The 16,654-nt window shown below is 39.4% G+C and overlaps 1 protein-coding gene across 4 annotated transcripts in view; it reads left to right on the top strand.

Annotated features, from left to right (window-relative positions):
• Nucleotides 1–16,654, top strand: part of SLC44A1 (solute carrier family 44 member 1) — a 68,323-nt gene that overhangs the window by 10,963 nt on the left and 40,706 nt on the right. For 3 of the 4 annotated variants that reach the window (XM_061364957.1, XM_061364956.1, XM_061364954.1), the window contains exons 1-2: nucleotides 8,067–8,207; nucleotides 10,603–10,745. In XM_061364957.1, the coding sequence (XP_061220941.1) occupies nucleotides 8,082–8,207; nucleotides 10,603–10,745 (269 nt within the window). In that variant the 5' untranslated portion in view covers nucleotides 8,067–8,081. Of the gene's footprint in view, nucleotides 1–8,066; nucleotides 8,208–10,602; nucleotides 10,746–16,654 lie in introns of those variants that run through there. The other variant, XM_061364955.1, reaches the window with a different exon arrangement.

The raw sequence follows: 16,654 nt of genomic DNA, 5'->3' as shown, positions 1-16,654 counted from the left end.
GACATCCATAGCAAAAAGAATGTCTAGTAGCTTCATTTGGTGTCAGTATAGTTGCAGCTGCTTATGAATAGGGGACTTAGGTCTTGTTTTTATGTCTTGCTTTGGGTTGGAGTGATCCAAAAATATCTTGAACTATTAGTGCTTAGGGTCGAGATTAATTTCCTTTTGCTCTTTAGGCTCTGGAAAGGAAGAACTTTCATTAGGACAGTATACAGTTTATGCTAGTGCTTCTCTTAAACAGCTGAGTGGTATGGAAAGGTGTGCCATGTCTTGGACAGAAAAATGCCATGCTGTCTGATAAACTGTAGAATTATGTTCTTACAATGGAAGCATTTTGGTAAACTAGTAAATTATGGTTCCTCATTTTTATAGGTGGTATACTTCATGCTAAAGTCTAGTACATGACTGAGAGTGTTCTTTAGCTTGTAAGGATATGTAAAATGAGTAAAGGACAACTTCTAGACTGGATGACTTCTTGGTGACATCCTCTTTAACCTGGCTTTCCTGTTTCCCAGGGAGAACTCAAGAGTGGATCATGCCTTATGTGTCATTTTGTGTTGTGCACGGCATGACAAATGGATCCACCAACTCTGAAGCACTGAACTTGCATTGTAGGTGTAAAATGACTGCATTATGTACTCACTATGCTATTAGGATAAACTAAATGCTGTTTATGCAGTCAGTCGAATCTCTGTCACTTTTTTAGAACCAGCCTTCCTTTTAGGAAAAGTAGGTTCTGCAAGAATCGGTGACAGTTTCCCACAAAAGATCCAGTTAGGATGAGTATCCGTTTTTGTCTCTAAGGACAGTTTATTAATGCTTTGTGCATACTGTAGCTCCTATGTAGGTAGGTAGCTACACAGTCATTTCTGAATTCCTTGATTTACATATGCAAACAGCAGTCATTTCTGTTTACTCTGCAGTATTGAGCTGCTGTCACATATACTCTGAATCTAGATGTTACATGAAGGTGATAAAACAAAGGGAAACAAATTGAAAGGGAATATAGTTAGATGAATATGGTTCTTAGGATGGGTTTTTATAAAAAAATTATCTTAAAGTGCCACATCAATAATAATATCCTTGAGGATTTCTAAAACAACAATAAAAACTATCTTTTAAAAAGAATAAAACTCTGAAATTCTTGTAACCCAGATTTTCAGCATCTTCTTATAATTATCAAAACTGGTTTGAAATTAGAAGGAGCAATATTCCAAGCTTTTCTACCATGACTCTGCAGACAAGAACCCCACCTAAATTAATTAAAGCTATTTAAAAAGTTAACTTACATAATCCTTTTGTAGTTAATTTAAACTGGTGGTAATTTACTTTGGTTTTGTTTTGGTTTTTTTTTTTTTTTTAAAAAAAAGGGTCTATTTTTTGCTCCTTCAGGAAATTACTTGTTTCCCTCTCCCAATAACTTTTAAAGAACATTGATCCAACTTAGGTAACTTGGCAGTGATAGCTAATTCAGTAGTGACAGCTGATTGAAAGATTCAATTGTGTTCCTGTGAGCTTAGTGAAAGATTGTTGCCGCAGAGAAAGGGGCTGTAACAAAGCTGAGTTACTCTTAAATATCAGAAAAACTAAATAAGAAGTGAAAAAAAAAATTAAAAATCAGGAATTGTTTCTGCTGCATGAAGGACTATGATCAGAACTTTCTCTTTGTTAGATTGGAGGAATCTGGTTGTACTGTGCAGAAAGACCAAAGGAAATCAATCTTAACTAGTTCTGTGGCATTTAGAACTATTGATTTGTTTTCTAGCTGGGTTCTGTGATTAAAAAAACAAAAAAAAAAACCCTGTATCCCACTGAAAACATTAGTCACAGACACCATTTTGAGGAATAAATAGGAGCTCAGATACTCATGCATAACAGTGTTTAACTGACAGCCTAACACAATAGTTCTGTGAAAGGAAGATACAACTTACAATCTTTTACATTTTGTAGATGATCTTAGGGGGCAGATTTTGTAGAGGGCAAATTGCTGTTGTGTTTGAGATATTAAAAACTTGGAAGGTGGATGTAATATAGAAGGGAGGCTAAGGGCTGGAAGTGGTTAAAAATTTGGTGTGCCTTGGTGAGGGGAGAGTAATGACTAGATTTGTTTTGTGAATTTATCCAGTCTTTAAGGAGAGGTCAAATAATGAGCCAGTGTAAATGGTGAAGGCAGTGGTGACGATTCTGTACACTAGATCTGTGTCTGGCAGTACTGTAACCCACCAGCTGAGCCAACAGAAGCTTCAGAATTTGTAAATGATCTGAAAAGTCACATCCTTAAAGCACGGTATGAGCTGCTAAGGGGGGAATGGGTCAAACGCTGAAGTGCCCAAGTACACTAAGATCTGAGAAAGCTTTGTAAATCTAGGCCCGATTGTTTAGATGGGTGAGTAACAAAGCCGTGTCTTGTATTCAGTAACAAAAAGGTGGCTATTTCTAAGGGCAGGAAGTACAAAAGCATATTCTCAGTGCCTGCAAATGGAAAACTGGATGTTTTGCATCATCTTTGTCTTGCATTAGAACCAGGTTGAAAGAAAAAGAAAACTAAACCAAAAGAACTTACTGCTTTTCAAGAGGGAATGTCAAAAGGTGTGCGTTTCAGCTTTCCTGCCATACTCTGTTATTTTTACTTGACATGGCATGAATTTAAATAAAATGCTGAAGTAGAAGAATATTGGGTCACTAGGTTTCTTTCATATGTATGTAAGATTTTATCTAGTGTTACTTACAGGTAGGGGTAGTGAACAACTTGTCCTGTATGTGTATCTTTAAGGATTTAGGAGCACCTGCACTTGGAAGCCTTCTCCTGAGCCAGAACAGCGTTGCTCACATGACTGGTATCTCATGGAGTTTAACTCTCTTTAGCTTTCGTGGCCATGAACGTTTTTCAAAGTGTCTTCTCTGGGCTTTCTTAACAGTATGTTTGGTAGTCCTGGAGTTAGATTAGCAGTTTGCAGGACTGCTCTTCCTCATGACTCATTATAGGATTTTGATGGAACACCCTTCATCCTGGGTCTCTTCTGAGACTTCTTTTGGGCTGAAAGAATGTGAGGGTTGTATTTGTCTGTTCTGGTTTGTTTTTATTTTTTTGTCCTTAACTACCTGAATGAAGCTATGACTGTATTCTTATGACCTCTGTGTTCATATGCAAATTGTAATAGTCCCATACTCTCCAATTGCTAGCTTATACTCACTAGATGAAGTAAAGCCTAGCATCTAACTGCTCCCTGCCTCTCCTTTTCCTACAGTGGATGTTACTGAGACCATTTGTTCACTGGGCTGTCCTTAATTCAGCCCATCTGTCTCAGTAGCAGCTTTGTTTTCTTCTTCCTAAACCATATGATCACCACAAGATTTTAGGATTTCTGTCTGCTGCCTTTCTCATGATCTTTCGGTTGATACGCTGGAGGGAAGGAATGCCATGCAGAGGGACCTTGACACGCTTGTGAGGTGGGCTGATGCCAACGTCATGAAGTTTAACCTTGCCAAGTGCAAGGTCCTACACCTGGGTCGGAGCAATCCCAGACGCAGCCACAGGCTGGGCAGAGAAGAGATTCAGAGCAACCCTGCAGAGAAGGACTTGGGGGTGCTGGTCAGTGAGAAAATGAACATGAGCCAGCAGGGTGTGCTTGCAGCCCAGAAAGCCAACCGTATCCTGGGCTGCATCAAAAGGAGCGTGACCAGCAGGTTGAAGGAGGTGATCCTGCCCCTTTATTCTGCTCTCGTGAGACCTCACCTGGAGTATTGTGTACAGTTCTGGTGTCCTCAACATAAAAAGGACATGGATCTGTTGGAGCAAGTCCAGAGGAGGGCCACGAGAATGATCAGGGGACTGGAGCACCTCCCATATGAAGATGGGCTGAGAAAGTTGGGGCTGTTCAGCCTGGAGAAGAGAAGGCTGCATGGAGACCTGAGAGCAGCCTTCCAGTATCTGAAGGGTCATCTAGGGATGCTGGGGATGGACTCTTCATCAGGGACTGTAGTGATAGGACAACGGGTAATGAGTTAAAACATAAACAGGGGAAGTTTAGATTGGATATAAGGAGGAAATTCTTTCCTCTTAGGGTAGTGAAGCACTGGAATAGGTTGCCCAAGGAGGTTGTGAATGCTCCATCCCTGGCAGTGTTGAAGTCCAGGCTGGACAAAGCCTTGGGTGATACGGTTTAGAGCGAGGTGTCCCTGCCCATGACAGGGGGGTTGGAAATTGATGATCTTAAGGTCCTTTCCAACCCTAACTATTCTATGATTCTATGTTGCAACATCCTCTGTTGATGGCAAATTCCATCTTATCCTGATCTTGCTCACATCTTTGCTACTTACCCACAGCTTGATTATTTATATATATAGTACTGCAGATGTTTTTTACTTGGCTCCTTCAGTCACATCACTCCCAAATTTTACATTGCATGAGACATTTTGTGTTTAAAAACCAATTTGCTGTATCTCTTTGTATCTGTAGTCTCCTGCTCATATGCCATATTTTTTCACTTTTTTGTGCTCTTATGTATGTATTGCACTCTGGCTGGGGCAGATGCTTATATGGTGCTATCCAGTACAGATCTTACCAGTAACAGTGAAAGTAGTAACCATTGGTTTTGTGCTATGCTGATACCTGTAAAGAAACATACTACAGTATGCAGAAGAGATGGAAATTCAGACCTGCTGTTTGGTGCTGCAGAGGTATATTTTTGGAAGTGACAGGGAGAATGAAATCTGGAGAGGGCTGGTTCTGTGTTTTGAAGTGGTTGGATACAAAGACTACCAAGAAAACAGCCCCTTTTTATGTTTCCATACAAGCACTTGCTGTCTTAAGACCGTGTACCTGTGAGTTCAACTAGAAAAGCCAATGTGCTGGCATTCTTCGCGCTTCTTTTCTGCAGGCGAAAGCCTAACTTTAGACACCCAACTTTTTAGGTGTGGTATTAAGACATTGTAAAATCGTGCCACACCCAACAGTTCTTATTTGATTTTGCGAAGCATTGAGTTTGCTAAGTCTTCTGTAAAATGGATATATATAAGCTTCTGAACACAGTAATTTGGGTTCTTGAGTAAATAACTCTTAAAATAAGCACAGAGGAGCTATTACGGGCAGGAAAAGTGTTTCCAACCTGCAAGTTTGGAAACTTGCAGGCTTGGAAATGTGGAGAAACAGGCTCCTTTGCCTGCCTTCCACTCTTGAGTGATAGTGCTCCTGTTAATCTGGGCTGTCATTAACAGTGCACAGATAGTCCTGTGCTTTATTAATGACAAAAATATCCATTGAGAGCATAGCATAAATTATGAAATCTCTGTTTAAAGAGAAAACTTGAAATTAATAAAATAATTTAAAAAGTTTTCCTCTAGGTTCTTTAGCTTTCTTGCATCAGCAAATACTGAATGCTTTTAGAGGAAAGGCTGAAATGGGTAGAAGTGCTGATTTAGGATTGCAGGCAAGGCATACCTGCTAAAATTTTATGGTAGTTCATTTACAATGGAGGCAAAACAAGTTTCTAGGCTGCAAAGCAAACAACATCTGTTAGACCTTATGTTGACCATAGATTAGCGATTTGTCTTGCCTAAGCATGAATATCATGGTCTAAGTAAACATGTAAGGGTATAAAGTGGACAGGGAATAATCACTGCAGAGGTAACATACACCAGCAGGAAAGATGAAGATGAAAGGTGTGAAGATGTAGAAGAAAATTCAGTGGAAATCCAGAATACAAGGAAGCAACTGGCAAGAAAACAGTAGATAGATAATGGCAGCCAGCTTGGGTTGTAGCAAGGTCTGGAGAGAAGAAAGATCGGACAGGATATTGGAGAAGAGTGTTTTTCTAAGGAGGTAATAATTTCATACGGTGTTAGTATGCTGGGTACTCTGTGAGTTGCCTCCAAGAGTGCTTTTTGTTTAAAATAATTTCCCCCACCTCCTTATGTTTTGGATCAGAGTAAAGCCTATGGACACAGAATGAATTCTTCTGCATAACCTTCTAATAATGTGCTACACTGTGGCATCTCAAGTTTCTTTTTGATGTACAAATTGCAGTCCACTTGGTAAATAAAGTGGATTACTTACGGTGTTACTAGTCAGACAACCTAAGTCTTTGCAAGAGCTATTTCAGAGGACGCTCAGTGGCTTTTAAAAATCCTATTAAAAGATTTTGTTTGCAGATGGTACAGAGGATGAAAACCTTACAAAACAAACAAACCACACTATGCAGTGCATCTTACTGCTCCCCTGTTTGTCAAGGGCAGTTTGCTCGTAAGGTGCAGCTATAGCTGAAATTAGCCTTTGCTGTTTGTACATGAAAGTAGATCTCTAAAGAATCCAGAGTTGGAGTGGATTTAAGAATAAGAAGCATCAAGCTTTACATATTTTACGCAATTATGATTATGCTAATTATAACAATATAAATGTCACAATCTTCTTGTAAATGTTAAGTTTAAATAGTGTTAGTTTTAAGCGTGAACTACCAGGATCAGAAGACAGTTTTGTTGAATGAATGTAGTAGAATTTATAGTGTGATCTTTTAGCACCTCTCACTACTGATTATTGAATAAAGAAGTTTGACTATTCAGAACTTAGAGTGAATTTGCACAGTTTAAGTTAAAAAATACAAACATAATATCTTCAGGTGGAAGCTATTTAATAAAATATTGCAAAAGTAACATTGAATTCCTAATGCAAAGCCAGACTATTTAGAAAACTGTGTGTTTTGAAGTATGGTGTATGCAGGATTTCATTTATATTATACCCAGTTTGAAGTTTTTTAATGGTAGTATTTAAAGAGGTTGCTTTGTGCCTGTGATTTAGCAAAAACTAAAGTATAAATACAAAAAATCCCACCCTGCTAATATCACATGAATTATACGATATTGCTTTTTTGGAGAAAAATCTGAGAAAATACATACTGGAGATAAAAACTGTTGACATTTTACCCAGCCGTTCTGTTTTAATTCAATTCTGACATTTGCTACCTTGTCAGCAAAGCTTTGGATATGCTTCAGAGTCCTAAGAGAAAAAAAAAAAAAGAATTAAAATATTTGAAGAGGTTACCTCTTTTCTTCTGTCTCTGAAGACAGCTATTCTGGACTCTCCCCATATCAATCTCCTTTTCTTCCTCCTCAAGTGTGAAAACAATGTGTGTGGGCTTTAGGTCTTAGTAGAAGTATGGGAAGAGTTAGTATTTGGGAGCTAATAGAAAAAGCTGGTATGTGTAACTATCTTTAAAAGTAACTATAATTAATATTGTTGTTACAGTAAACAAATTTTCCTGTGGTGGTTAGTTGTGTACTAGAGTCAATGCTCCTTTAGAAAAAAAACAAAACCAACAAAACCCCCAAACCAACAGCATTGTTTTCTTAAATCCATTTCCCCTAGATGCCGAAATGACTGTTTTTAACAGACTTTAATTATCTTAGCAATGTATACACAGGTGAGAAATTTTACCTTAGGAGCAGCAAACTGAATTGCTTACACCACCATCATTATACTCTGCAATAGAACTTCCATCACTGAATATTTCAACCTTTAAGTACACAACTTTCCTTTCTGGCACCTGGGCTATACTGAGTAGGGATTTTTTTGCTGAAATGTTAAGCTCAACTGCCTCTTGGCAGGCAGAGAACTGTTCCTTTAACAGCAATTTATGACCTCATTCCTACATTCACTGCGTGCAAAACTTGTTAAACCTGTAAATAGTGTTTCAAAACTGAAGAGCTTTTGAAAGCTTCAACCTTTTACCCTTCTTGGAAAGCAGATTAATGGAAGGTAGTTGTGGAAGACTGCAGGAGCAGATATTGTTGATTCCATGCCATTAGCTTTTGTTAATAAAAAAATAAGGGAAAATAACCTTGCTTGTAGATAAATACCTGTAAATTCCTGGGAAAATTATCTGTTTTCTGTATAAGTAATTCTTTGTTGATGTAGCTTCCCATGGAGGTGCTTCTTTTGAAGTGTCTTTTGTGAGCTTGCCTTTTTAAGTTTTTTGACAAAGCTGCTTCAGCTGTGTCAGAGTTTAAAGATAACTACTGCTGTATGTTAATGCTCTGGATAATTGTTTTCTGGATTTATCTGCTATGAATAGAAGACAATTTATAAAATGTTGTTAACCTCAACTCTCTCTTCTTCACTCAAGAGCTCTAAGCGAGAGTGGAAGCCTCTCGAGGACCACAGCTGCACAGATGTACCATGGCTACTCATATTTATTCTCTTCTGTGTAGGAATGGTGAGTAAAACTCAAAGGATGCTGTGAATGTTATATAGTTAAAGATTGTGCATTTATTAGAAGTTTTAAAACTCTTCAGTAACTTAGTCACTGGGTAAGTTGAACTGGGCATGTGAACTATCAGATGTACGCCTGAAGCAGGTAATATGTGTGTATCAAAGGCCTTTGGTAGGAATCCATAGTTTATTATTTATGTCAGTTATTGTTCCGGCTTCCCTTCCCCTGAAACTCCAGTTTCACTTGTGATTTTCAACGTGGTGAGGTATCACTTGACTCATGTTCCTTGTGTATCCAGCTTTGAGTCTAGTAAACAGTTCTGTGCATCACAGTAAACTTTTTTCTGAGAAACAAATTGTGAATATCAAAAAGTTGACTTGTTTTTTCTTGGATGCTGTTATACTATTAATAACTGTATTACTAATGGCAGGATCTTTATTTCCAAGTTATCCCAGTTTCATCCTGTGTGATGAAACTGCTATATTTCTCAACATAGCCTCACAACACTGTGCACTTTGTATTAAAAAGACCAACCTTCAAAAACTGCAGAGGAGTCAAAATCAGCAATACAATTTTATTTTGTTTTTATCTTCTTCTGTTTCGTGGACCTTCCTAAAGAGGGAATGTTTGTCACTGTCTTATACTGCTGTGTTGCAAGCAGTAGCCCTTAGGAGTTTGGAACTTCTGTGCTGTCAGCTTTCTTTTCTGCTGTGCCTTGGTGTCTGGTCTTTGAAATTATTCCACTGTAAAATTTCTATTCCCCAAGTGTTTGTCATTTTCTGTGCTTCAAATGTAAAAACATAATGTTTTGTTTACATCATATGAATTATATTCTTCCTGTAGTGTGAACATCTTAAGACTGTAAAAAGCACAGTACTTCCAGAAACAAGCAGCTCTTTTGTGGTTGTTTTTTTCCTGCTTTTGTTGATGTTCTGTGGTTACTCAGTCTATACGTACCTGTTCCCCCAATTATTTGTTAATCCATTGTGTGTTGAGTGTTCCAGATTTTCCTGTCTAAACAGTATGATATACAGAGCAATTTCATATTGGATCAAATATCCTGCTAGTTACTGTTCTAGGAGACTTCATCGGAAAGGTCAGGTACTATAATGGGTGAGGCAGGCATTCCTGCGCTGTTGTAAATTAGCTTAGATGGAGGTAGGTGCATTATTTCCCTTGCCCTGTGTATAGGGAAGAAATTTTTGAACCAGCCAAGAACCTGAGTAATAATGTATGTAAAATTCATGCTCGTATGTCCTTTACAGAGTAGTAAGGGGTCTGAGAAATTGAAAGTGAGTGCTGGAAATAACTTTAATTACTTATGATAGCCTTTTGCTCATTTTGTCCTTGTTTACGCTTCGAATATTAAGTCTATAAGTGCATTAGTGCATTGGCAAGAGAAAGATAATGACCAGCTTGCTGTCTCGGATTTCTCTATAGTGATAGCATGCCTGTCAGAGAAGACCACTCTCCTGTATCTTCAGACCTTTAAAAACCACCCATACTTCAACCGTTCCATGCCAACTTCATTATTTCTTGTCACCATCTCATCTGATCCTGTTGCTGTCATCTGTTGCTCCACACATTTGTTTCAGCTGTTTACTCTGCTTCCCCTTCTGAAATCTTAGCTTGCCTCATCTACAAAAACAGTTCATTGATGGTAGTGGAGTGAATGGATGGTTCACTTCTCCGTGTCAGCAGTGTTCCTAGAGAGCTAATGATTCTTTTGGGACAGTCCTCTGCGTAATCACTGCCTTCATCTTCATTTTGCTAATGAAATACATCTGAAAGTTCACAGCAAGGCCTCCCTGATACTGAAGCATTACTCTGAGCTGTTTTGCATTCACCTGCTCTGGGTCTATTTCTTTCCTGCGTTTGAGCCCAGCACAGTGGCTGGAGGCATAGTGGCCTTGATCTGGTCACTTGCCTTGGAGGATTTCCTTAAACAGAACTTATGTCAGCTAGACTTCTAGATTCTAGGTTATCTTTGAAAGTACATAATTTGAAGGAAAAGAATAGGAAAAACTTAAAGCGAGAAAATCTGGACTGTCTGGAGTCCTCCAAGATACATACCAATCCTTGACAACTCCAGCTCTGCTTCTAGCTCTCCAGAGCCTGCTCTTGGCCTCCTCCCTTCTGCTTCATGCACCACTTGCTGACAGTATGACTCTCAATCACCTACAAGATTTTTAACTATGCTTGGATAATATGCAGTCTTTCAAACTGCGTTCAATTTTATAATTGCACAACAGTTCTCTGGATTGTCCTTGTCTTTCCTTTTTCAGTCTGAAAGAATTTTTGAAGAACCTTCACTTAGAAATAAGTGGATTAAACTGACTTTTCCCACATGTCACAAGTATTACTAAACTATGTTGTTTTGGTTTTTTTTCTCTTCCAGGGTTTTATCTGTGGCTTTTCAATAGCTACAGGAGCAGCTGCGAGACTGCTTTCAGGATATGACAGTTATGGAAATATTTGTGGGCAGAAAAATGTAAAGGTGGAGGGAATAGTCAACAGTGGTCTGGACCTCACACACAAGAAGTGAGTATGGGATTCCAGTTGCTTCATTCTGTAAACCAAGAAAGGCAAAACCTGTCTTCCTTTGAGAGTAGTTTTCAATAAACTGGGAAAAGGGATATGCTAACTCATTACTGCTTGTCCTTCTCCACTCCTGTCAGCTAGAGAACAGCTGTCTTTTGTAACAACCAGCAGTACTACTTTGAGAGCGTATGTTAACAGAGAGCATAAGTACAGCTAAGATATTGACAGAATTTCCCTTTCTTGGCATCTGCTTTATATGGGAGACTGTATCAAGCCACTGAAGAATCTTGTTTGAGTTTTAGGTACAAGTATTCACAGATTTGGGAACAGGCCTTTGATACCTATGTAGAAATGATTGCTTTTGATGTTGTATACTCATTTTTTGTCATCAAGTTTAGGGGGAGATGGGATAACTCTGAGACATTAAAATGAGCGTTTAAACTGTAAACAGAATATATATAAGTGGCATGTGGAGAAAATGCACAGAACTTTAAGCAACACAGAGCTCTTATTAAGCATACTTACAGGTCAGAGCCAGCACAGGTATAAGATGTTTATCTCATTGGTGATTATGAACTAAAATAACTTTGATTTCTGAGTCTTGATAGCCTTTTGCTTCACACTTCACTTTCAAATTAACAAAAAATCTATTATTTGCATGAATTATTTTGGTAGGATGCTTTCTGAAGATCTGTTTATTTTGAGTTGCTATAAGGGTTTCTGAATATCTGATTTATGGTATAATGTGGGTAGGTAACTGATGTGTTACCAGAAGAATTTGATTTAAATAGAATAACCTGAAAATATTTAGAGATTTCTTCTGTCAAAAGAATAACTTCTTAATCTAATCACAGCTTCCAAGAGGATAGTTTTTCTACCTTTATATATAAAAAAATATGGCACTTCCTAAAATTAGGTGGATTCAGTACAAAATCGTCATTCCTGTGTAGTGAAAAAAAATTTAAAAAATTTACATTTTAAACTTAGAAAGAAACAGTGTCTGAGGTGTCAACGTGGAGAAACTCAGGTTCCTTATTGAAATAGTTCATAGTGTGTCTCCTACATGTGACAGAAATCAGGCCATCATGAGGAGAAATATTTCCCACTGCTAAGTGATTTCTTCTTGTAAAGAGAAGGTTGAAAGACAGCAAATAAAAACAGAAACCATTTTAAGCACTGTTAAGAGAGCCTGTTGCTTATCAAAGTCTTAATAAGGTTCTAAAGGATTATGTTTTTCTAATAAAGGTATCATGGCTGAAGGCATGACCTAAGCAAATAAATAAATATACCCATGTGGGATTTAATCATCTCTATTTGGTTGAGAGAGAAAACTTTCTACCAAGGCAGATTATTATGTAACTGTTCACAGTGAAGTGCCTGGTACAGTCCAGAATACCTGCTTTGGAATAGGCCAGTTCTTATGTAAGCAAGGGATCCTTCCCACTCTCACACCCTGTAGGTTTCTTTTGCTTTCTCAGCAATTTCTCAGTAAAAACTATTTGCTTTGCATCTGTCTCTAGCAGATGGAGTTCCTGCAGTGTCTGAGGTCCAGTTCATGGGAGTATTTAATGCTATTCTGTTGAAGTATTTTTGAGGCACACTGTAAAAATAAACTCTTCTTCTTGCCTCTGCATTTCAGTTTGTGTAGAGAAAGGGCTTTAAGCTGTACATGTTCTGGAAACATGAAGTTATTCTCATTTCATTCTGCTTGCAAGGTAATTTTGTCTTCATTTCCAAGGCGGAAAAGCTAAATCATCCGTAAAAATAACATTTTCTTCCTTGTAAACGACAGCAACCCATAGGCACTGTAATGAGGAAGTGAAATGGATGTGGTCTGTGTGGATATGGAAATCTTGGGTGATAAGGGTGAAGAGCAGAGTCCTCACACGGATTTCATTTGATCTGTGTGCATCAGTTACGCTGAAACCAATGAGAAGAAATGTTGCAAAGGAGGATTTTACAGCCTGGTCTCAGGCATCTTTTTATTTTTACAAAGAAAACACAGTACAGCTTTAGTAGGCTGTGCTCTAGAGTGAGACACAGGATTATAGTCTAACTCTGGCAGTGAATTCTCATTAAGCCTGTTTGCTTCAAATAAGCTTCTTGCTTTTCAAATTCTGGCAGTAATACAGGGGTTAAAAATGACCTTTTATTTGCAAATAGATGATGACTGTAGCAGCCAAGTATAAATCCGTGAAATGCAAGTTCAAACTGAGTTTTTGATTAGCAATACATTTCTGCTTGGACAGAATTCAGTTTGTGCTGTTCACTCAAGTGTGAGAAGATGTGTATGTGCTGCTATAGGGAATCATTAAGGTGGAATTCTGTCTTAATAAATGTGTTTGACTCAGAAGGATTTGTGGGGTTTAGGTAGTGGCAAAATCCAGGAAGCGTTTGCAGCATGCATACGAAGAATTCGAATGAAACTATTTGCCCTACCCATAATTTCTCTAAAGTGGGTGTGATCACTTAATTTACTTCTCTATTATTAAGATGCTTGTAGATCACAGCAAAGCTTATTCTGTAAAGCACTCATTTGCCTATAAAGAGATGCCTCAAAGGCTGCCAGAAAATCAGTGACACTGGCAAATGTAAGTGAACAAAGTACTTGAAGGTGAGATAGGCTTGTTCGTTTGATTTGCCATCCTGCTTCAAGAATCAAGGGGTAGTGTACAAAATGATAATGCTTTGTCTTCCTGTTTTTGCAAGGAAAAAGGAGACTGCTGTATTTCTCATGAGCATGAGCAGGGAATAGGATGTTTGTCTAGTAAGCTACCAGGCAGAAGCAAATTTGTTATATTTGTTTATTTATTTGTCTATTTATTTATTTATTAAAAAAAAAAAAGCCCCAGACTTTGCTAATTTTGAAATTACTGTTCCTTTATTGCAGAGATTCTTTTAACAAACCCTGATTTTTCCAAAAAGTGAATTTTTAATATCAAAGAGTTACAGAACTGTAGAAAGTTTCAGATTCAAAGGCACCTTTAAAGATTATCTAGCCCAGCCACCCTGCCATGGACAGGAACATCTTCAGTTGGACCTTGTTGCTTAAGGCCCTGTCCTAGCTGGCTTTGAACCTGCCAGGGATGGGGCATCCAGATTCCCTGGGCAGCCTGGTCCAGCATTTCACCACCTTCATAGTAAAGAATTTATTCCTTGTATCTGTTCTAAAGTGATCGTCCTCCTGTACTCAGTGCTGGTGAGGCTGCATCTCGAACCCTGTGTTCAGTTCTGAGCCCCTCACTACAAGAAAGACATTGAGGTGCAGAAGTGGGTCCAGAGAAGGGCAACGAAACCAGGAAATTCCTAGAGAACTGGTCCTATTAAGGGCAGCTAAGGGAACTCGAATTGTTTCGTTTGGAGAAGAGAAGGCTCAGGGGGGACCTTATCGCTCTTTCCAACTTCCTGAAAGGAGGCTGTAGTGAGGTGGGTGTCAGATTATTCTCCCAGGTCACAAATGATAGTGTGAGAGGAAATGGCCTCAAGTTGTGCCATGAGAAGGTTTAGATTGAGTAGATGGCTTAGATTGGAGTAGAGGGGAAGAATTCCCTTCCCTCAATTTCCTGATCACACTTCTTTTGATACAGCCCAGCATCTGGTTGGCTTTATGGGCTGTGAAAGCACACTGCTGGGTCATGTCCAGCTTTTCATCCATCACTACCCCCAAGATCTCTGCAGAAGGATCTTCTTTGATACATCATAAACATGCATAAAGATGATTCCTAGGTTGTAAATCTGATATACTGAATTTCCTATAGCAAACAATTTTTTGTTTGCAGTGTGGAAACTTGTCTAACAATATGATTACTTTATTTAGTTCAGTCTTTGCATTTCTCATCCAGGTTACTTTATTGTCAACAAATTAGTCTATTGTTAATTCTAAATAACTGAAATTGCAGCACAAGGCATGGAAGTACATTCTTCTAATGGAAACAAAATCTGCTTGGTGGTGACACAGTATAGAATTTTCTGCAATAAAATCACTTACTTTCAGCAAGTAAGCTTTACAAACCGAAACCAAAATAACATTTCCCATGTAATACTGGTGCCTAGGATTTTGATTCTTGTTTTAGCTGCTAGAAATTAAAAAAAAAAAAAATTACTTCAGTCTTCCTAGGCCATGGATTGAAGCTGTGGATTTGGTAGCTTGAGTTTGCTTTGTAGCTGCCTTACTCTTGCCAGACCTGTCTCTGAACCATGTAATTCAGTGTTTGAATTACATGTATTTGTTTAAGAGTATGCCAACACAGTATGTTTCTGACAAAACTCTGTATCACACTGTAGTTGCATTGTATTCCTAAATTTCTAGCTTTGATTTTAAAGTGCAGTGTTTGTTTTACAAAATATTAAGTTCTTCTAGGCAATAAAATTATACCTTGGCCCTTGAGTTTGAATCGCAGTAGAGATGGGGTGGATTCTAGCTTATTCATGCTGACATTCCTGACTTGTTTTTTTAACTTAATATGTGTTAAGGGACGTTTGGAGAAACCTTCTGACCAGCCACTGGAGCCCAGCCTGATCCATTCTGGGAGCCAGGGTTTCTGCTTGGGCAGGAATGTGGATGGACAGACACACAGGACACTGGCACGGCTGGTTGCTAACCACAGCAACTGAGAAAGCACTGCCTTCAGCAGCACCCACAATACTTTCAAGCATAGCCAGCCATGTCCCCTCCTTGTGGGCTGGCAGAGACAAGGTCACACAAATGACAGTTTCCAGGTTCACAAGCACATCTACATTTATGGATCCTCCAAGTACCAGTGCCACCCCTCTGCTCACTCTGCACCCCTGCCTGAATCTCAGGCTCCCTTACTTGCAGCTGGTCCAGTTTGGTGGTTACTAGCAAACACACACACTCATCCCACAGGCATCCTGATATACTAGTACAGCCCCTCTGCCCACCTAGCCCCTCTGCCCACCTGACCCCTCTGCCTGGACCCAGAGCCTTCTGCTCACCAGCTAGTAGTGCATCTTGGAGTTGGCTGGTAGGTTACACATGAACACGCTGCTTTGGGGAAAGTGTGGGTGCTCAGCCCCTGCCAGTAGCTAGCACCACACAGGCTGTGACCTGTTGTCCTGCTCCAGCCACCTGTGCTCAGCCCTTTTCCTCTGTAGCTGTTTTTTGGGGACACACACTGCTAGCTCCCCAGTGGGTGGTGGCCAAGACCGCTCCCTTCCCCCAGTCATTGGCAGTGAGACCCTATTCACTTTGGTAGCAGACACCACAGGACTGGGACACCTAAATCACTGGTCTGACTTCAGTTGCTGGCACCAAATCTGTTACACTGGTTCCCCCAGTAGCTGGCACTTAGTCCTTGCAGTACTTGCAGCACCTGTGCACCTGGGCTAGTGACTGGAATTACACAGAGTTAAGAAAGGTTTTACTAAAAAAGACAGGGCAGAGCAACATCAGCGGACACACAACTGTCCCCTTTACACCTCTTTCTGTCTGCCCCATCCCCTTTCTTTCTGCCTGAATCCTGTCCCATGCACATTCCCTCAGCAGCTGGTACAGTCCCACTGACCCCTCTTGTTCCCTTCATCGTTGGGTTTGCATCCTTATCAGTTTCAAAGTCCTTGCCTGGAGTTTCTTGATAGACCATCAATTGTTGTGATGGACTGGGTTTGTTTCCCATTACTTTTTAGTAGCACTAAATAGTCAAGGTTTATGTTTTCAAGAGGTGTGTCACTCCTCTTTATCAGCATGGTTTGGCAAGGTTCTTAACCAGATAATCTTACTCAAAGATGAGAATTCTCACACTCCACATATCCTTGCCAGTTAGTTCTACCGACCAACTTTATTCCCATCACAACCTCCCTTACTACATGTCAGTCAGGTTTGATTCTGTAGGTTCTTATTTGTAGCTCCTTTGACCAGATACCCTCAAAGGAGCAGATGCTCTCCTTCC

The sequence above is a fragment of the Neopsephotus bourkii genome, unplaced genomic scaffold (genome assembly GCF_033783945.1).
Source record: "Neopsephotus bourkii isolate Nb327-2 ecotype Australia unplaced genomic scaffold, CSIRO-AGI_Nbou_v1 NB_1258, whole genome shotgun sequence".
NCBI classification, from domain to species: domain Eukaryota; kingdom Metazoa; phylum Chordata; class Aves; order Psittaciformes; family Psittacidae; genus Neopsephotus; species Neopsephotus bourkii.
The sequence above is the reverse complement of the archived record's forward strand: the minus strand, read 5'-3'. Positions and strand labels throughout refer to the sequence as shown.